We start from the raw sequence: 22,245 nt of genomic DNA, 5'->3' as shown, positions 1-22,245 counted from the left end.
TTTGTGCGCAGTTCATACAGGGATGTGCATCTGTAAAACTGTGGGAGAGCATATTACAGGTACCTGGCACGTCCATGGCAAATATTCTCATGATGGGCCAATCCAAGGAGCTGTCTAAAGTACGTGCAGCTCATATGGAAGCAGCGTTGCTGACCCAGGTCAAGGTTGAGCCAGTGATTGCCATCACCACAGCAGCAACGGAAAAAAAGAAAAACCGGCAAAAGGTTACCGTGTACTCACAGACCTGTTTTTCGTGTGGTGGCCCATTCCCTCATCAAGACATGTGTCCTGCTCAAGGCAAGAAATGTTCAAGCTGCAATAAATTGAATCATTTTGCCAAGGTATGCCGGTCATCCGTCCGTCCAAAGTCACAAAAGTCCAAAGCTAGCAACTTAGTGCAGCCACACGTTGTAACAGGAGACGACGATGATCTGGATGACAATGAAGAAGACGGAACTGTCCACGTGATACATGCTCTACAACCTGGAGGCATCCTCGAAAGCGAGTACCACGATATCCTGTTTTTCTTGCAGGTCAAAAGATTGATGCTTTGATTGACACTGGTGCCTCCATTAACATACTGGTGCAGTCACTGTTGAAAGGTCTTCCCATCCAACCTAAACTGCGACCTACCACGTCTCAGGTGTATGCGTTTGGGTCGTCACTGCCACTGCCTTTGGCGGGTGTCTTCACCACTACACTATCTCATGAGGAGAATGCTGTGCAAAACAGAGTGTTTGTAACAAAAACTGGATCTGATATGCTACTGAGCTTCAGGATGGCAGAGCAACTTAACCTTATTTCCTTCGCTTTAAGCGTCCACCTCGAAACCATGGAGAATCTGTTAACTGAGTTTGGGCAGCTGTTTGAAGGGATTGGTTGTCTGAAAGACCCCATGCTATGTCTGCACATGGATAAGTCCATACAGCCTGTAGCATTGAAACATCGCCGAGTTGCCTTCCATCTGCGACCAAAGGTGGAGGAAGAGCTCAGAAAGCTTGAGCAGGCTGACATAATTGAGAAGGTTGAAGGTCCCACACCGTGGGTGTCACCGATTGTGATTGCTAGGAAACCCAAACAACCGGAAGAGGTGAGGATCTGCGTCGACATGCGCCTGCCAAACGTCACCATTAAGCGAGAACGTCATCTGGCACCTACTGTGGATGACATTGTTGCGGAGGTTGCAGGATCAGGGTGGTTCTCGAAAATGGACCTGCGTGCTGGATACCATCAGCTCATGTTACATCCTGACTCTAGAGGCATAACAACTTTCTCCACTCATGTGGGTCTCAGAAGGTATAAGCGTTTGAGTTTTGGGATCTCCAGTTTCGTGGAGGTGTTTCAGGACACTATTCGTGGGGTGCTTGCTGGTCTACCCGAAGTCATCACTGTCAGCGATGACATCCTAGTGCATGCTCCCATCATAGAATCGCATCTTCTTTTTCTCAAAGTAACTTTCTATAGACTTCAAGAATATGGCCTAACTCTTCACAGAGACAAATGTGCCTTTTTGCAGACAGAGGTGGCATTTTTTGGTTATCGTTTCACTGGGGAAGGAGTCATGCCAGATCCTGCCAAAGTAAAAGACATTCAATCTGCTACGGCTCCCACCAATGTATCTGGTGTTCGTAGCTATTTGGGCATGATAAATTACTGTGGGCGTTTTATCAAAAATTTGACAGCCCTTACGGCTCCTCTTAGAGACCTCATAAAGGCCAATGTGGTATGGGAGTGGGGACCTGAACAAGATGCTTCATTCCAAGCTACTAAGTCAGCATTGTCAGAACACACCACCCTAGTGTATTTCGATCCCCAAAAAGAGTTGGAGCTATCTGTTGATGCCAGCCCAACTGGTTTGGGGGCAGTGTTGGCACAAAAACAATTGGATGAGGAATAGGCTCCTGAGGCCTATGCCAGCCGTGCTTTGACAGAGACTGAGCAACGCTATTCTCAGATTGAGAAGGAGGCCATTGCGGTGCACTGTGGCTGCAGGCATTTCCACCTTTATCTGTATGGTCAGCCGTTTATGGTGCTCACTGACCATAAGCCCCTAATACTTTTGTTTAATGGATCCTCTTCCAAACCCCTTCCATAAATAGAAAAGTGGATTCTGCAATTGCAAGATTATCGTTTCCAGGTGGTATATCGACCTGACTCTTTGAATCCTGCTGACTACTTGTCACGACATGCCCAGCCTGCTACTCATCGATAGGTCGCAGATGCGAACGAGGTAGAGGAATACGTGAGGTTGATCATGGAAAGATCTCGACCGTTGCCTATTTCACTTGACGAAATCAAAGTAGCCACGGATGACAATGAATGCCTGGAGCTGGTGATGTCGGTAGTGGTTTCTGGCAAATGGCACCATGTTCTTCAAAATGTGACGGCACAGGCCAGGATGATGTTATCCTCATTGCATAAGGTCAGACATAAGCTGTCTGTGTCTCCTGAAGGATGTCTGCTCAGAGGCCACAGGTTGGTGATTCCGGTCTTGTTGCAAAATCCAGTAGTGGAGCTGGCACACGTCTCACACCAAGGAATGGTCAAGACAAAGTCAAGATTGAGAAGTAAGGTGTGGGTCCCAGGGCTTGATGACCACGTCGAAAGAATAATGCGTCAATGTATGATTTGTCAAGCGGTTGGTTCAGCTGAAAATCCCATACCGATTCTTACTGAGACTATCCATCCTATCCTGTGGTTTCGAGCCAGTGCCGACTTTGGGAGTCTGTCTGATGGTCGTCACACGTTTGTAGTGATAGACGATTTCTCTAAATATCCCGAGGTTGAAATTGTTGATTCCACCACAGCTTCTCAGATCATTCCTCGTCTCAAGAAGATCTTGGCCACTCATGTGTTATTACAGGAGCTACGCACAGATAACGGGATGCCGTTTTCTATCCAAGAGTTTACTGAGTACCTACAGTCTTGAGGAATTGTTCATAAAAAGATCACTCCTCATTGGCCTCAGGCTAATGGAAAAGTGGAAAGCTTCATGAGAACTCTCAACAAAGTGCTACGGATTGCAGTAGCTGGTGGTCACAATGTGGACTGTGCTGTATGTGCCTTCTTGCGGGAGTATCGACTTACTCCTCATGCCACCACTGGTGAGACACCCAGTTCTTTGTGCATAAATCGAAGGATACGAGATACCATTCCTCATGTTCAGGAACCTTCCGAAATCCATGATCGTGTAGGGAAGACGCTGTCAAAAAGGAAGGACAGAAATGACAAGATGTCAAGAAAAAGAAGAGCAAAGAAGCGAGTTATCCACATAGGGGATCTGGTTCTTGTGAGGAGAGGGGGAAGCAAATTTATGCTGCCTTTCGAGAAGGACCCGTCAGTGGTGAGTGGCATAAAAGACACCATGGTAACTGCCAAGAGGAAACAGGAGACTATCAGGAGGAACATTTCATTCTTCAAAGTGGTTCGTATGACGGACAGTGATGTGGCGATAAACGGAAACGTGTCACCAGCCAGTTCAGGTGATGATGATGAGGGGTAAGGGTGGATCATTGTGATGATGGTTCCACGTCTCAGAGTCAAGGGTTAGCTGCTGATAACCCTCTATCCTTTGATCTAAGGAGTACAGATGTGCGGAACTCTGAGCGTCCTCAAGCTTCGGAGCCTGAGGTGCCAGTTGGCTCATCAACTTCAAGACAAGGTTTGGAGCATTACAGTCTATGTCCACACCCATCACGTTCAACAAGATTACAAGGATTTGCGGTAGACTGACCAGATGTGGCATGTGCTTCATATACCATGTTTTGGATGAGCACTGTGTTATTATCATAATTGTCTTTGAAATGTGTTTTGTGTTTTTTTTTGTTTTGGGTAAAGGAGGAATGTTGTGTTTGGTCATGGGCTGGCCCGTGATGCTCATTGTAGGGGGGAAATTAAATTAATCTCCCCTGCAGTGTGCAAACCAAGTGGTATGGCCAGTGACGTGAACTGACCTAATAAAAAGGGCCGAGGGGGTCATCCTCGTGGCCAGTGATTATACACAAGTGTCCCGGAGTGATTATTATAAGCGGTGCTTTTAGAAACTGGTTGAGTCGCAGAGCGGCATAGCCTAAAGACTCAACAGGTTGTTTTTATGGGCAGAGAAGGCTGCGAACTATTCAGGTACAAAAATGGACCCACGGATGTTGCTAAAGATATTTACAGATACTTTAAATGCAATTGTCCAGGTTTTCTCAGGTGCAAACTGCTTCTAATAGCTCTTGGTTCATCACTTTAACTCTCTGTGTGTTTTGCCTGAGTTTATTGCTCTATTTGATCATTAACTACTTACTGTCACTGCAGAACTGTGCTCTAACAGCTTCTTTTCTTCCTCATGATCTTGAATTGTTTACATTGTTGTTGGAGAATCTGTCTTTAGGTAGATGACGTGCTTCATCAACCAGAATTTGTATTTAGAGGGACCTCCCATCTTCTTTAAAAACAGTATGTTATTTTTAATATTGGCATGCCAGGACACTGCTTTATTTCTTTCACACGTTTTCATTGCTTGCCTGTGTGTCCTTGTTTGTTTGCGTGTTTTTTCTTTTATGAACTCTGCAAATGGAACAACTCCTCACTAAGCTCTGTGCTGCAATGAGCAGTGACACCCACAACTCAGGAGAGACCACAGCACCAGCGAACATTTTGACAAGACAGGGTATAATACAGAACTCACCACTGCCACTGGGACAGGGCAGAGCACCAAACACTTTGCTGATTTCATCTCAAGGTATGCCTGGATCTCAGCTGCAGGTGATGCTCTAGGTTACATCTCAGAGCAGACCTGCCACTTTTGAAAACTTAATGCCATGAGTACCATGGACAAGGATAGTAATTCACCTGGCTTATTAAGCTGCAAAAACAATGTAGTTTGTATGTGTGCTATATACGTTACAATATTAGCGTAATTACGCACACCGATCCACATGTCTTACAATCTTGCAGTTCCTGAGAAAGTTAACGCGTTCTTACCTCGGATGATCTCTTGGTTGGTCTGTTGAAGTAACATGTTAAATGTATCTTGTTTCCCCTGAGAGCTGCTGAGCCGGGAATCCAAATATGGCAGTGACGTGGGCTACCTTTAATGTCTGACGCCCACTTCCATTCTCACTGGACTAGCTTCCTGCTCCAGGAGATCAGACCACATCACCCCTCAGTGGCCATCCACGGAGGCCAGAAGTGTTTCCCTGATGGCCTATATATTGTTTCTAAAGCTATGTACGGAGGAGCAAACTACGCATCAATGAAACTAATCATTTGGGGTGGCTCTCCGAAGTGTGGACACTTTCCATCTGGAAACTGCTTAGTTGAAAAAAAACAGATTTCTAACGTTGGCTTTCTCTGGAACCTTCCACACACACACACAGACACACACAAATCTATACCCTCCTTCTCCCCCCCTACCCATGCCAATACCCCAGCAATTCAGAAGAATCCCTCATTTGACAAGCTTAAAAATATTTTGAAAGCCCTACTCTTCCAATATCATCATGCACGCTGGGGACATATATGGAAGTTGATAATGTAGATGGCAAAATAAAACTTCTTAAGTGGGACTAATGTATAGGGCTACTCAGAATACTCTTATACCCTTTAGGTATCCCCATTTCACGCAAGACTTATACCTTCAAGAGGGGTGAATCTGCCTCTAGTGGTACACTTTAAGCCTTTATATTGTGTTTTTATGTGTCCGTAGCATAAAACTTCATGTTACATTTAGTGTTCCTGAACTCATGTAAAGCACTCCACGCCCTGGTGTGCATGCTTCTGACTACATAAAACTGCAATATTTCAATAAATATTTGCCACTGTTGGACTTTTTGTTGGTGCTTTTGGTTACAACACATCGAACATGCAGTTTCTAGTTAGAGTTACTAATCGTGTCTTGTCCAAGATGTTTGCCTGTGATCTTCTGCATTCTAAATATTGGGAAACTTCATAAGGAAGTTAAACAATATTAAAATGTGGCAGCCTTTTAGTTTGGAGCCAAGTAAATGGTCAAGCGCCTAGATACCCTCGCCGGTGAATAGCACGCTATAAAAAGCTATTTGCCACAGCAAAACAGGATTCTCTGCAGTTTAGCTGGCGACAGGCTTAAAAGCAGAAATTAGGTCCTTTTTGGACGGCCGTTTGATGAATAATTAGAAATGTGTTTCATTTGTTATCCATTTCACTATTAGGTGGTCTATGAACTAAGCTGTGCGTTCGCCTTCATTGAATATTCCATGCTACAGACCTCAGGAAGAAGATTGCAGCGAAGTGGACAGTGTTTCAAAGCAACTTCTGACACTCACTTCCCACCAAAATTGTGCCACAAATGTGCCACAGTCAGTGTTGTGGTTTTCATTCAGTAACCAGAAGTCTCCATGTACTGTCACCACCTGGTGGCCATTTTCCCAGCTGTTTTTTTTGCAGCTGTGTTTTTTTGCAGCAGGTTCCTTTGGGAAATGGGGAATCGTGGAAAACCAATTTTACTGATCTCTGTTACCACTAGGTATTGGACTTTATGCTTTGATTTTGCTGTGAAAATGTCTCTAGGTCAGTCCTGGAGGAATTAGCATGGTGAAAACTTCTGATGTGATGGTCTTCTTATAATGGGATATTGCCTGAAATTATGCAATATTCCTGCGCTGTTTGTGTCAATCCATTCTATGAAATGATCAGACCTTTCTGATTTCATGATCTTTTGTCCCTTGTCCTTAAGATAAAATACATTGACGTCATATATATTTTAATCAACTTTATCCTTTGATAGGACATCGATAGTCGATGCATCTTCGATTTACTACTGAACATTGACCCCCAGAATATCAAGATACAAGGAAATCGGGAATAGAATATCACGGGTCAAAATATAATAAAGGAAGTGCATGTACCGCTGTATAGATTTACTATTCCTACCTCCACCTCTGTGTACTTTGAAGATATATGTACCACACAGGCACATGCATGTAAAGTATGGAAAATCTAAGCTTACTTGAAATCTTTTTTCAATATTTTGTCCTTGATATTATTTACCATCGGTATTCTGGGGTTGATAATAACATGAACAGTTTCTTCAAGACACAACTGTTTTATCTATCCAGTGCATTCAGAGAAATGTGTTATGTTGAAAGGTTACTAACATATGCTACATAAGGGGACTGGAAGAGGGACTGCAGGGGGAAAGGTCCTGAACAATGTGTTGGGAACAACGCAGATGTTTCCCACGCAAGCGTAACCTTGCTTGCCGGAACAACGTATGGCTTGCGGAACAAGGTATGCTTTTACAACGCAAAATCATTGTAAAGACATGCTAGGTAAAGGCATGCGTGGAAACAACGCAGTTGTTGTTAAAACCGCACTGTTAAGGCATGCATGGTTCTCGCATGCGTTGTTCCATCATGCATTCGACTATAGGTAACGAATAATTAACTCCTCTTCATACAATGTAAACACCAGTGAAAAACCCCAGCTGGAGTGACTCATTGAGGCTGGCTCAGAGAGTTAATGTTTGCCTTTTTTCGCCTTTTTTCCCCTGCGTTGATCACATGTGAAAATTGTGGTAAGGCACGCTGAGCCTTTTGCTATTTTTTAGATCAGCAATATAAGTATCATAGTCCCTGATTTGACAATACTCAGCTGTTACTTGTTGAAATGTCAATAAAGAATATACAATAAAAAAATCATAGTCCCGGATACCAAGGTTTTTGTTTATTTGCAATATGTGCGGTAACTCCTCTTACATACCACAATTTTGAGGTTAGCTGAAAATACTACACCCCGGCAATTTTACCTTACTAAATTTTGGGAGGTCAAACCTGTTGATATTTATTGGGCCTCAAGGGCTTGAAAATACAGGATCATTCAAATTTTGGTGATGTACTTTTCGCGAGTGAAACTTGTAAGGAGGGTAATTTATCTTGTCTGAAAAATTATGCAAATCTGAGTATTTATTAATGTGACAAATTATCCAATACCGGGCATTTAGAATGATGACCATAATAAGTGGTGTAACAAAAGCCCCTGAACCCCCCACGGTGCTGGTTGGCCCCTGAGCTCCAGGGGGCCCTTCAGCATACAATCTTGGCCTGAGAGCTCCTAGTGAGTCCGGAGGGGTATCTCACTGTACTTTGCAGGGGCCCCCCTCAGGCTTAGTTACACCAGTGCCCATAATATTGAGTAATTGTAACTATTGTCCCTTTCAAGCCTCACAGTCTAGAAATGCACAAAAGACCAGATAGCATGTAAGCAGCCAATAGGTTGTCAGACAAGTTTCCAGCCCCCTACACCATGTGCCTTAAAACCTACACCTCTTCCATGTGCTCATGCTAACAAACAGTGCATCTTTTAATTAATAAATGAGATGGCATGTGTATGTAGCATCACATGGCTTATCTCTGTGGTCATCTAACTTCCTATGTGCTTTCAGTTTGGCAGGGTGTGATCTGTGTTTGAATAGATGCCTCTATGTAGGTTAGCCTGTATGCACTGATGCCTGCATTTATGTTGGATGACTGTGTGTGGCTGACTGGGGTCATTTTCTCTGTGCACAAATCTGCATGTATGTGTGGTTTCTTGTATGTTGTTTGTCTTGGTGTACATACACCAGACAAAGGCCCAACTATTGGCTAATGAGGTTTAGCATGCATATGCACCATGTGCTCCTGGGAACACAAATCTTTGGTGAGTTTGACTAGCTACGCAGCTTTTAGTTTATAGTTTATTTTAGGTTTTAGTTTTAATTATTTCGTTTTTGGGTTTGATTTTTATGGTGCTTACTCCATTCATGGTGAACATATTTTATACTCTACTTAGAGGCCCGGTGGACATCTCTAAATTTAGAGGATGGGTACTTCTTCAGGGCAAGTACTCCATTGCCCTGCCAAAGTAAATCCTGTCCATATGTTCTGGGCACATTTGATTGAAGAGATAGTGCTCTCACTCGGATAAGTAACTTAGATGGTTTGCTACCGAGTTTTTTATGAGTCTTACCCTACGAACTTTAGGTGCATATGTTAATCCACCCAACACTTCTCTCAAGAAAACAAACAGCACCAGGCATTAGTGTATATAGCCTGAAGGTGAAAGGGTTTCCCTTCGTCTTCCTCATCTCTTCCCATTGGGTCACGCAAGATGTAATGAGCTACCTTCACATAGGCGAGCAAGAGGAAATGTAGAAGCACTTACACTAGGATCAACAGAACAAATAAGAACATAGTTATGTTGGACAAGTCTCAAAAAATGCACTTTCTTCAGTATGCCTCTATTAGCTGTCATACCTACGTTTTGTCCCCTTCACAATTCAGCTGGCCATTGCTTTCCAATTACAATGCAACATATTAGCAGCAAGTTCCTATTATTTAAGAGAACTGCCATGATGGAGGCGGTGAGGTAGTGTTGAGACAACATCACTTTGTCCCACAATGTGGCATCAAGTCACGTGGTGTGTTACGCATGTGAAAATGCAAGTAATGATTCATGGTGTCAGAGCTACTTGTAGTACTCATAGACAGCCATCACAGCATCAGCAGCCTTCTCACAACTTTTGAGGGTTTGATAAAGAGAAAGATTATCTTCCTCCATGCAAGCAATGTCCAGATTCTTCTCCTGCTCCTTATAATCAAAACACTTGACTGTGCTGATCCTGGCCATCAATGGCTGGTGGGAAGTATAATTGAGAAATTTCAACAAGGTGGGGAAGTATCTATTTCATATGCTAGGGTTCTCAAGACAATCTACTCAGGTTACAGCATCACATTTGCTACCACTGTCCCAGAATAGGAAGTGATCCGGACCCTGTCTTCGCAAAGCATGAAGAGGCAGGTCAGGAATCAAACATTACACAACTTGCTGGTAACAAATGCCATTAGGCCTGTTCCATGGCCTCATGGGGTCAGGGTATCTATACAATGGTGTTTCTTGTGCCTAAGGCAAGAGGATGGTTTCTTCTTTGTGTTCATGAGCTGTCCAAATCAGTGGGTCAACATGCCTTTGATAGCACGCGTGTGCGTGATTTACAATCTCTCATCTGATGGATCTAAGTGACTGAGTTAGCAACGATAAAACAATTCGATTTTTGTGAAGCTGATTTGCAATCACAATAAGGACCAAGAATCGGTCATTGAAGTTAAGAAATGTTATTGCCAATCAATAGTCAGTCCAATATGTATACTTGTCAGAAAAATATTTAAAAGATAAAAGATTACAGCTGGCATGCTGAAGTATCTCAATTTGTTCTGTCTCAATAGATCAAGATACAAAGCAGTAACAGCCACTGCAACACAGAAACTGAGAATTAGAAATAATTGTTTCTTAAAGAAACTCGTGTGCTCTCTTATAAACATGAAATTATTCTAAAAACCAACTAATCAGAGATTTAAGTAATGGTGATTTGAATGAAGTCTTGGGGAAATTTGCAAAAGAGAAAGGTGTCAGCATAGTGAAGACTCCAATAGAAGTGTTTAACATAAAGCTTCACAACTGCAAGAATAAAAGGAAGCAGAAGGGTCTGTACCCTTCAAAGTCGAAAGGGAATCTGCTCTAACTTCTAACAGAGAGAACGTTAATTAAAACAAACAGAACCTTCAGTAACAATGATTTCTCTTCCCACTTAACCAGGAACCAATCGTCTCTTTTCCAGTATTCTGCCTTTGCAACATCACCTGAATTTCCCATCCTGCAGAACTTGGATGTTTACTGCAACTTTGAATATCTCCTGCTCCTGGTACGCAATGAATAGGAAGCTTTAGCTGCTCATTAGGTCTTCACGTCTCAGGTCACACTATCAATAAATTAATCTATTGCAACAGTACTGCTTTCGCTAACTAATGAAACCTTGAAAACGCACCTACAAAAGAAAGAACACGGTAACCAAACAAAAAACATTTAAAGACCTTTAGTCAGGCTAACTTTAACTAGGCATTTAATGTACATGCGCACATATAACTTTCAAAATAAATGCAAAACATGGAAACGAAAATGCATGTTTACCTATTAAGTGTGAATATAAAGCATGAAAAATGAATATATGATAGCTTTTTCAAATGAACATTAATGCTCACTTTTATAAAGCTTCAGTTTCTTAGTGGTTATATTTCGTTAATGCATTTAAATGTTCGCATGCTTCATATCATTTAAGGCACACAGTAAATATAAAGTAAAAAATAAATGTATTCGTGCAGTGTTGATGTGTAAAGAATGGAGCCTAAATTGCAGTGCTCCACCTTTAAAATGGAAGCATTACAATAAATCATTCCCTTGGCAGTCCTGTGAAATTTCTCAGAAGGAGAATCACACTCAGTTAACCCCCGCTCACCCCCTTGGTAGCTTGGCACGAGCAGGCAGGCTTAGCTAAGAGACAATGTGTTAAGTATTTGTACAAACACACAAAGTAATACAGTGAACCATTACAAAAGGACACAACACAGGTTTAGAAAAATAGTTAATATTTTATGTAAATAAACAAGACGAAATACGATAAAAATCCACAATATACAGTTAAAAATACAAATTTAGCACTTAAAAGCAAGAAAACAGTGCCTTGAGGCACACATAATGGAATGGCACCCTCTGGCAAGCTAGAGTCCACAGCAAGTAGACTCAGCTCTGGTTGGTGAAGCCTTTGCTGTCCCCGAGGCTTCAAAACAGGAGGCAAGCTCTACTCCAAGCCTTGGAGTCACTTCTCAAGCAGGAATGCAAAACAAATCCAGTCTCTGTCCTCTTGCACAGGCAGAAGCAGCAACTGCAGGATAGGCCAGCATAGTCACAGGCCAGGGCAGCACTTCTCCTCAGCTCTTCAGCTCTTCTCCAGGCAGAGGTTCCTCTTGAATCCTTGAAGTAATCTCAAGTCTGAGGTTTTGGGTCCACTACTTATACCCCTTTCTGCCTTTGAAGTTGGCAATCTTCAAAGTAAAGTCTCAAGTGTCTGCAAGATCCTTTCTTGTCCAGGCCCCAGCCACACACCAGGAGGTTGGAGACTGTATTGTATGAGGGCAGGCACAGCCCATTCAGGTGAGAGTGACTACTCCTCCCCTCCCCTCCAGCACAGATGGCTCATCAGGATATGCAGGCTACACCCCAAACCTCTTTGTGTCACTGTCTAGAGAGAGGTGCAAACAGCCCAACTGTCAAACTGACCCAGAGAGGGAATCCACAAACAGCAGAGTCACAGAATGGTTTAAGCAAGAAAATGCCTGCTTTAAAAAAAGTGGCATTTTCAAACACACAATCTTAAAACCAACTTCACTAAAATATGTATTTTTAAATTGTGAGCTCAGAGACCCTAAACTCCATATTTCTATCTGCTCCCAAAGGGAATCTACGCTTTGGTAACATTTAAAGGCAGGCCCCATGTTAACCTAGGAGAGAGATAGGCCTTGCAACAGTGAAAACCGAATTTGGCAGTATTTCACTGTCAGAACATGTAGAACACAAACGTACAAGTCCCACCTTTAACAAACACTGCACCCAGCCATGGGGCTTCCTAGGGCCTACCTTAGGGGTGCCTTACATGTATAAAAAGTGAAGGTTTAGGCCTGGCAAGTGGGTACCCTTGCCAAGTCGAATTGGCAGTGCAAGACTGCAAACACAGACACTGCAGTGGCAGGTCGGAGACATGTTTACAGGGCTACTCATGGTGGTGGCACAATCAGTGCTGCAGGCCCCCTAGTAGCATTTGATTTACAGGCCCTGGGCCCCTTTAGTGCACTGTACTAGGGACTTATCAGTAAATCAAATATGCCAATCATGGAAAGCCAATTACACATACGTTTTACATAGGAGCACTTGCACTTTAGCACTGGATAGCAGTGGTAAAGTGTTCAGAGTAACAAAAACAACAAATATAGAGTCCAGCACACATCAACAACCTGGGAAACACAGGTAAAAAGTTAGGGGAGACAACGCCAAGGATGCTAAGTCTAACATTTATCTTCATATTCCAAAAGCTCCTCAAGCTTTTTGTTCAGTCCTACTTACATTTTAATTCAAAGTGCTTCATTTTGGGCTCAATTCTGCTCCAGAAGTCTCTTTAGAAAAGCTTTCACTCAATTGCAGCTCTGCTTCTTCTGAAAGTTTGGCCTCTTTTTCCATATCTGGACAACTGATTGCACCTTGGTATATCAGCAGAGTTTATGGAAACAAGTGTGCTAGCATTTCAGAAATGTCTGTCTCATCATGGCTATTTACTCAATTTATGCAAGTTAATCTTATTCCTTCTCCGGACAGTACATTTATTAGAGCCTATTTCACTGTGGTCATGGGAGTAGGTTTTCTACCTACAATCAGAGCAGAAAAATTGCAATAATTACTGAAATAACTTCTCTCCAGAGACGCTGCTCCAACTTTACATGGCAGCATGTGCTTACATGGTTTCACTGGTCTGCCAACATATGTGTCATCTCATGTCTCATCTTCTCTCTGTTTGTTACTCAACATCTCAAACATCTCTGCTTCCTGTATTACAACTCCTTTAGACAGTGGTGTCTCTTTCCACTTCGCCAGGATCCAGTCGTCTCTTTTCCTGTATTCTGCCTTTGCAACATCACCAGAATTTCCCATCCCGCAGAACTTGGACGTTTACTGCAACTTTGAACACCTACAAAAGAAAGAACACACTAACCAAACAAAATATATTTCAAAATTAAGGCCTTTAGTCAAGCTAACTTTAACTAGACATTTAACATGTATTTCGAATATATGATTATACATGCACACATATAACTTTCAAAATAAATGCAAAACATGAAAAAGAAAATTCATATTTACTAATGAAGTGTAAATATAAAGCGTGAATATGAATACATGAAAGCCTTTCCAAATGAACATTAATCCCCTTTTATAAAGCTTCAGTTTCTCAGTGGTTATATTTCCTTAATGCATTTAAATGTTCACATGTGTTCATATTATTTAAGGCACACAGTAAATATAATGTAAAAAATAAATGTATGTGCTTAATGGTGATGTGTAAAGGATGGAGCCTAAATTCTGCGGCTCCACCAGTGGTGGGTTCATCTTTCTAATTCTCTAGGTGGCGTTCCTCTGCAACCTGCCCTATCATTGTTACTCATGCCAGATGCCAGTTCTGTGGGCTGTGGAGCAGGGGCGGCTCCTTTGCAATGGTGAAGGAGTGCTGACCGCTGGCTAAGGTAGGAGCTGAAAGATAAAACTATATTTCATTATTGTTTTATCTTTCAGCTGCCGGCTCAGCCAGCAGCATGTGAAGGGAGGGGCGGGCTGGGCCACGGGAGGTTGGAGGGGGGAGGAGGAGAGAGTGCACTTAAGTGCGCATGTGGCCGGCCAAACACACATGCACATTTAGGATTCTCCCGCCCAGTTGTGTTGAGCACACAAACTGCACAGACCCCAGGGTTGTGTCTGAGCAGCAATCCAAGCCGCTTAGACTAATCCTGACTCTGCTTTCATGCTAGGTTTAGCATGAAAGCAGTGCCAGGATTGCTGGGGAGCCTGTGCTGGTGTCCCAGGAAATGCTGGGACACTACATCTATCGAAGAGGAGCGACGTGGCAGGAGGCGAAGGCAAAAGGTACTTTTTTTTAAATGTTAGCCCCTGTCATCCCTGTCCCTCCCCCCGCCCGCCCCTCCCGTTAAGATTTGCGGTGGGCACCACAGTTCGGGAGCCATATTGGCAAATCATTCAACTCAAGCCCTTTGGTCTCCACAGTAGAGCTAAAGATCATCCAACAGAGGATGATTAGTTGCAGTATACAGATCTCTAAGGAATTGCTTCTATTGACAGAGACAAAGCTATTCTCATATGATCCAACTACATGGTGGCAGTGACCTTCATAGATTTTCAGGGGTCCTCCAGGTCCCAGTCTCCTAGAAGGTTTGGCTTCCAGTTTTGATACTTGGCAGAATATCATCCCCTTCTTCTGAGGGCCACAAACATTGAGACAGTGTTCTGGCACATAATCTCAGCTGGATGTTACCTTATTCTTAGGGACATAGGTGGTCATTACAACTTCGGCGTTCTTTTAACAAGACCGGCGAGGGACCGCCGTGCGGAAGACCGCCAGTAGTGGCGGTTTGCCGCTCGGCGTATTATAACCGTTGGCTACCCTCCGTCGTTTTTCCGACGGAGAGCCGCCAAGAGCCATACTTGCGGGCGGCGGGGAAGTGGAGGTTGCTCCACCTCCACCGCCACGCCAACAGAACACCGCCCAGCTAATCACGTCCTGTGATTCTGCGCGGCGGTGTTCTGTTGGCGGTGTGGTGTCGGCGGAGCTGCCCCCATGGCTCCCGTCCCCTCCCGGCGGATCGACGGAACAGGTAAGTCGATCGACCGTTAGGGGAGGGGGGTGGGGGTGTGTTGTGTGGGTGCATGGGGGTGTGCGTCTGTGTATGTAGGGGGTGTGTGAGTGCGTGTATGCTTGCGGGGGTGTTGCGTGTTTTGGGAATGAGTGCGTGTATGTCTGTAGGTATGTTTGTGGGATGTGTGCGTGAATGTGTGAATGTGGGTGTACGTGTCTGACTCTGTGTGTGGATGTTGGCATGTGTGTCGGTGTGTGTGTGTGTATGTGTGTTGGTGGTGCCTGCGTGCGTGTCGGGTGTGTGTGTGTAAGGTAATGTTGGGGGTCGGGGTGGGGAGGGGGGTCCTGCCACCTTTGGGGGGTGGCAGGGGTGGTGGGGGGTGTAGGGGAGGGAGTCGGGGTGGGGAAGACCCCTATCAGTGCCAGGGAAGGAATTCCGGTCTTACCGCCGCTTAAACACCGTCCGCCAGGGTTGTAATGACCCCCATAGTCACTTGTCCCTGGGTATTCAAGACAATTTGCAGGAAGTTTAGGGCTCCTGCTTTCAAAATGTTAGTATCTTGTGAAAATGCGGTGGTACAGAATTATAGCTCTTGCTTTACAGATTGAACAGCACAGGAAGTAAATGCTCTTTCGGTTCCATGGCCCCAAGAAGTTCTATAGGTGTTTCCTTCAATTGCACTAACTCACCAGGCTCTAGCAAGCATTTGGATGGAAGAAATAGCAGTAATCGTGGTAGTGGCTTTTTTAACAAGAAGTGCTTTGTTTCCCCAGTTACATACCCTAGAAAATCATTCACCTTGGAAACGTCCTTTGTTGCTATCTCCTGTATTACAGCCCCCCTCAAATCTACTTAGGTTAGCACTCATGGTGTTGAGGTGAAAAGATAGAGACTGCACTAGAAAGGCTTCCCACTTCACTTAGCCCTAGTTATTCAGCAATCTATAGGATCTTCAACACTTAGAAATTGCTCTCTCCACTGCAGTAGCATTCATAAATGGTGTCCAGCAAAAAAAAATTATATTTTTTCTTGTGGTTTTGTAAATGTCCTGCAGTTTCTCGGGGATTTGTTCTTCTCAGATCTGGATAGTTCCCATCCCTACAACCCAACAGGCTACCATCAACACATTCAGAGAACCTTGGTGAAAATGACGTCCCATATCACCTATTAAAGAGATTTGTCCCAACTTGTCCATTCATTAACCCTTTGTCACCTGCTTGTTATCCTCCTTTGGTTTGTGGAGAACTGCAGAAACATCCCATTGAGCTTTTTTCTTTGGCTGATTTAAAATTCCTCATTTTGATGATGGTTCTTCAAGTGGCAATAACATCAGCTAGAAGAATAGAGAAAAAGGGTACCCCTCCATGCAAAGAAAGAGTTTTGTCAATTCATCCTCACAGATTTATTCTTTGTCATGTCCTTCTTTCATTCAAAATGTCTCTACTGATTTTCATTCTATCATTTTTTTCGCTTCTCCTTCCTCTGATGCTGAATTAACTTTATATCCTATGGATGATTACAGATTATTTTTGACTTGCTTAAACCAGTTTATATCTTCAGAATTCGATTTTGATGTAACTTTGAGTCATTAGGTAGGGGTCACAAAGCTTGCTGTGTCTCAACAAGTCAGTGGATTCGCTCTGCAGTTGCCCTCACTTAATACGTGACCAATGCTCCTCTTCCGGCTGGTATCCTAGATCATTCTCCCAGAGGTGTAGCAGCTGCCTGGACTACAGTGAGAGGACTTGCTCACTCTGAGATTTACTAGACAGCTACTTGAGCTTCTCACCAAATTTTCATTGACCACTTTAGACTTCAAGGCCCTAAGAAGGATGACCGAAATTGGGTGTGGTAGTGTTTCACTCTATTCTCATTGAATATGTATGTTAATATGTATGTTTTTCTGATATTACAATTAAATTCACAGCACAAAGCAATATCATCCTTTCATGTAATTTTATGAGGATGGATTGATGACCTGGTTCTTGCTTTGCTAATCCTCAAATATGTATGAGTGTGAGAAGAAAGAGAGACAGGGAGGTAATGCATGGATTACCTACTGGTAATCTTCGTTACGCCTAGATTTTCTCTTCCCAGTCATACACACTTTCTTCCCCAAGTATTTGTGCATCACCTAGTTTGGATTACCGAAGGGTATGCCTTGAGTGCTCAGTAGGTGAAAGGGGCTCTCAGTCACTGCCTGGCTTTAGAAGGCTGGTGAGGAAGGTAGGAATACCTCAAATGTATATGAATGGGATGAGAAAGAGAAGGATTAAAATTAATTATGATTGCAGATATGTAATGAAGGCACTCTCTTCCATAAATTTTCACTTCTATTTTACACGAATAATAACGTATGTTCCATGTAGCTCCAAATACCACCCCAAACCAATGGTACTCAATTTACCCACCTCGGAACGGATCCAGGATGGGTCTGCTTTTGCATGGGGCTCAAACTCACGAACTTCGAAACTCCATAGTTCATTGAGCCATCCTGCCCCTCACTCTTTTTTCTACATTCTCCCTGCACCTATTCCCACAGCTTAAATATTTTGTCAACCTGATTTACCCATTTACCTCTCACTTTTTCCCGGCCCCTCTAACCTCCACTGCACTTCCTCAATACCCTTGCACCTTTCACATGTAAATCTGGACTCTCTCCCACATCCTTGTGCCACTTGCGTCTGCCCTTCAAATTCTCACCTGCAACCATTACCTCTGTTCTGCACTTCTCACCATCCTTCTGCACCAGTTGCTTTCATGCACTTAGCCATTCCTATGCCTGTTCACTTAAGTCAGTTCCCAGGTCGATTGATCACCTAGTTCACATACGACAGGCCATCCTTGCTGTCATCCTTCCCCTACCATCATTACCTCTCCGCTTTATGCTGGTCTATCTTAGAGACATATGTACCCCAACCCTCTCCATTTGTCTAATGGATTCCAGCTGAAAGGTTGGAGATGTTTTAAACTTCATCCAGATGGCAAAACCTTTTTAGTTTAAGCACCCATGTCCTAGACCTCCTTTCCAGCCCTCCCACAAGTAATATCTCACAACAGTACCTTCCACAAACACCTAGAGACCTTGTTGTTTTCTTGATAACTCCTTGTATATGATTGCTCAGCTAGAACTAAATTTGTGTCCTAACAATGTACCTTGGCAGGTTAAGGTTATATTTCAGTACTTTAACAGCACATAGCTCTACAAATAACCTCAGCCAGGATCCATTTTCCAATAGTAACATTTTTCACAATCTCACAATGTAATGAGGATGTACATGGTTTTAATTAATAAATCATGAGTTAAGACTCAGGATCAGGGGCATATGAGTCTCATAAATTATATAAACCTTTAGAGGGCAAAAATCAAAGTCAAAACCATAAAGGTTTAGTCAAATTTAAGAATCAATATAGTAGGCAAAATGAAGTTAGTTAGTCAAATTCAAATCAGAATCAATAATGCAAATGTGAGAGGATCAACATAAGGTTATCGTCAAAGCAAGTAAATAGCAGAACCAAAGATTAGTTCCACTAACATAAAATCTGCTCTGTTTAAAAGTGAAGAGAAGTCTTAAGTATAAATCATTAGACAATGTAGCAGAGACTCTGGCCAGTGTGTAAAGCAAGAAAAGTCTGAATATAAATCAACAGACTGTCCAACATGGAGTCTCCCTTTGAGAAGTAAGCAAAACGCCTGGCACATCTTCCAAAAAGAGCATATTTTATAGATTGTAGGAACAGAAAGCCACACTCTCCGCATGGTGAGATCTGACATAATGGGGAGATGGTAATAATATTATATACTTGTAAACCAATGGCTTAAAAAAAAATATGGTACATCAACTAAAAAACATTTCGAAACAACTATTTTCATGCATAATTATAATACACTGTAGATAGGAAATGAAGGAAATACCATCACATTTGTGGGACAAATAAAATCTATAGATAGTACAACTGATGAAAGATTCCTAGAGCTGACTCGAGTAAATAACTTAAATTTGTTACAGATACATAAAAATTCTACTCAAGGCTTTCTTCCAAGGGAACAAAAATTAATACATTTCATATGGACAAATAAACAGCACTGTGTAATTGATTATATTTTGCTTATTTTCCAAAACGGAAAGACACAGAAGAGAAACGTGCAAGCAGGAAAGAAACGTGTTTATGTAGTTTAAAAGCACAGTTCTTTCTGTCACTCTAAAATGATTGTCAATGCAGGCTAACTGGGCCTAGTCATGTTAACTGAATCCTAGTTATGCTACCTAGACACGTTTAAGTCAAGCATTATTTAACAGCACAATCACATAGCACTAGTTTGTAGGTGTTTACTGCATTTTGCAACTCCCACCCCTTCACCCTCAGTCCTTTAAACAAGTGCAATCCTACCCTTTGCCCCAAACATCTGAGTGTGGCAGTTATAACATATTGTAATTTATATAGTGCTTACTAACCTTGATGAGGTGTTTAAGCACTTTATGGCCAGTAGCTCTTTAGTCCGGAACCCAATGTTAGTGGTTAATATAGTAGTTATTGTTGGTTATTGTGATTAGTCACGTGCTCCTAAGAAAAATTGCATGCATTTGCTCCAGTTACTTTGTGATATATTATGTTACTACAAGTTAGGTGTGATTATTAGTGGGGGCTGAGTGGTTCTTGGTAAATTGCTGGGTGAGATAGATAGGCTGGTGGATATTAGGTAATCTTAGTTTACAGATATAGAGTCTTAAAGTGGAGAGGTTGTGATCTATAAAATGAGGTATCAGCCAATTTTGGAATTACAATAAGAAGGCTTAAGGCAGCCATGAGACTGAGAGGAGGCTATTCTCAGAAATAGAATGCATGCAGAGCATGGAAGATAGGAAGAGCGTCACTGAAGAAAGAAAGGAGATGAATCAAGCAGAAGTACATCAAGGTTACTTTTTCATGCAGGATTTTAGGAATATAGCAGGGGAAGTCTTTCTGAGATAGCAAGCAGTCAGTGGATGTAAGCTGTAGAAAGAAGGATGTAAGATGTAGAAATAAACAACATTACACATAGTGCTCCACGTCCACAAGATGCAGCTTAAAGATGTGATTCTGAGTGTACACATCATTTAAGCATTAGGAGCCCTAGCCTGGTGTGTGCAAAGCAGGGGGCAGCCCTTTTAACCATCGTCTGCCATCGTCTGAAGTATACCACCCTTGGTACAGGGTATGTACGCAGCACAAGGGTAATTGGTGCAGAAAAAAAGAGAAGGTCTCATTTAAAGATCTCCCCTCACTATTCTGTAATTAAAGGTTTTTCCCTCGCTCACCAACTAGAAGTATTTGGTACTGGCTGAGAGCATCTCGCCAATGTGCAGTCAGATTTAGACCATTTTGTCACCTAATCCAATGCAAGTGTATTTTGTGCATGTTAGTGTATGTGTCTATTGTAGTTTATGCATTGTACTCATAAATACTGACAGATTTCCACATTTGTGAGTAAAAATCCACATCATGTTTCAATTGTAAATAGCTTTTTCTATAGACTCACTGTCCACATCCGAGCACAGAAATGTTTGATGAATATGCCCTTTGTCGCCTCTAGCAACAGAAGGCAGGATCCTTGTAGCATATGTGTCATTCTACATACTTACTTTGAGGAGAATAATATGGTGATACTGATGCCTTATTAAAACAAATCACAGATGGAAGGTAATTATTCATTATAATGTATGTTTATAAACTTTCCCCAGGTGTATCGTCATGGCGACAGGAGTGCACGGGAAAGCTACCCGAATGATCCGCACAAAGAAGATGCCTGGCCACAGGGATATGGGCAACTTTCCACGGTTTGCTTGAATGACACCATTATTTTTAACTTAAGAACTTTTTTTGCATATCTTATTTGAAACAATATATATGCATATAGTTATATTTATATATAAAAAATAGATATGGATAAATGCATATTTATCTCACCTTGGTGTTATGGAATACATAACTATAGGCGTGTTGGTGTATAATGAGTGTGTGTATAGATGAACAGGTTAATGACTTTACAGCTATTTGCTATAGCTTATACCGATGAATGTTGCTGGATGTGGGTGTATGAATGTGGCTCTGTGTTATGTGGCGGAGGTGTGGTTCTGGTTTTGTGTGCAAATATAATGGTATTTCTTCATTCATTAATGATGTTGGGTTGATGGCTATATGATTGTGGGTGTTTTGTCGTATGATGTGGGATGTTAGAAGGTATGAAGTAGGTGAAGTTGACTTTGTGATATGATATATGATAGTGAACTTGTTGAGTATGAGGTTCTGAATGATGTTATATATTCTCTATTGTGTTAGTTTTTGTTTTTTTAATAGGTGCATGACGTATGAAATATTGTATGCTGGGGTGGAAGTTAATTTGGACTTAGTACGCTGCGATTGGTGAAAGATGTGAAGGTATCAGTTCAAAATGGGAATTCCTGAATTTGTGAATTTTGGTGGCAAAGACACTGTGGCCATATTTGCCAACCTTAACTCCCTTCTAACTTTATTTTTTGTAATGACATTTTGTAAAAAATACTTTTGCCTGGTTTCAGACGCTTGTCATACTAAGGTGACCTTAAAGGCCACTCTTTTATTACTTGAGAAAGCTTCAAAGTAGATGTGTTTGAGAGAATTATTTATAATGTGGATACGTCTGTAAAAGGGTGCATGATGATATGAATAAGTGCTTGGAGTGGCACAGCAGAGAACATTCTTAATCCTTGTTTTGTAGGTGCATGGTAGTCGGTGTGTTGGCATATGATGGTGGGTGTGTGGATGTATGATGCTGGGTCTATGCCTGCATTTAGTGGATATGGATGTACTGTGGTAGGTGAGTTGGAATGCAATGGTGGCTATGTGGGTGTATGATGGTGGCTGTGTGGGCATTTGTTGTTGGGTGTATATAAATATGTTGATGGATCTAGGCTTATGAATGTGGCTGTGTGGCCATCTGTTTATCAGGACGTTTCGGCAATATGCAGTTGGT

General features: G+C 42.3%; 1 protein-coding gene across 2 annotated transcripts in view; it reads left to right on the top strand.

The window, feature by feature from the left end:
- Window positions 1-22,245, top strand: part of LOC138262136 (prostatic acid phosphatase-like) — a 235,430-nt gene that overhangs the window by 77,371 nt on the left and 135,814 nt on the right. For both annotated transcript variants that reach the window (XM_069211918.1, XM_069211917.1), the window contains one exon: window positions 20,975-21,070. Coding sequence is in view for 1 of the 2 variants with exons in the window: in XM_069211917.1 (XP_069068018.1) it covers window positions 20,975-21,070 (96 nt within the window). In the remaining variant the exon portion in view is untranslated. The remainder of the gene's footprint in view (window positions 1-20,974; window positions 21,071-22,245) is intronic.

This window comes from Pleurodeles waltl, chromosome 10 (assembly GCF_031143425.1).
Source record: "Pleurodeles waltl isolate 20211129_DDA chromosome 10, aPleWal1.hap1.20221129, whole genome shotgun sequence".
Classification (NCBI taxonomy): Eukaryota; Metazoa; Chordata; class Amphibia; order Caudata; family Salamandridae; genus Pleurodeles; species Pleurodeles waltl.
The sequence above is the reverse complement of the archived record's forward strand: the minus strand, read 5'-3'. Positions and strand labels throughout refer to the sequence as shown.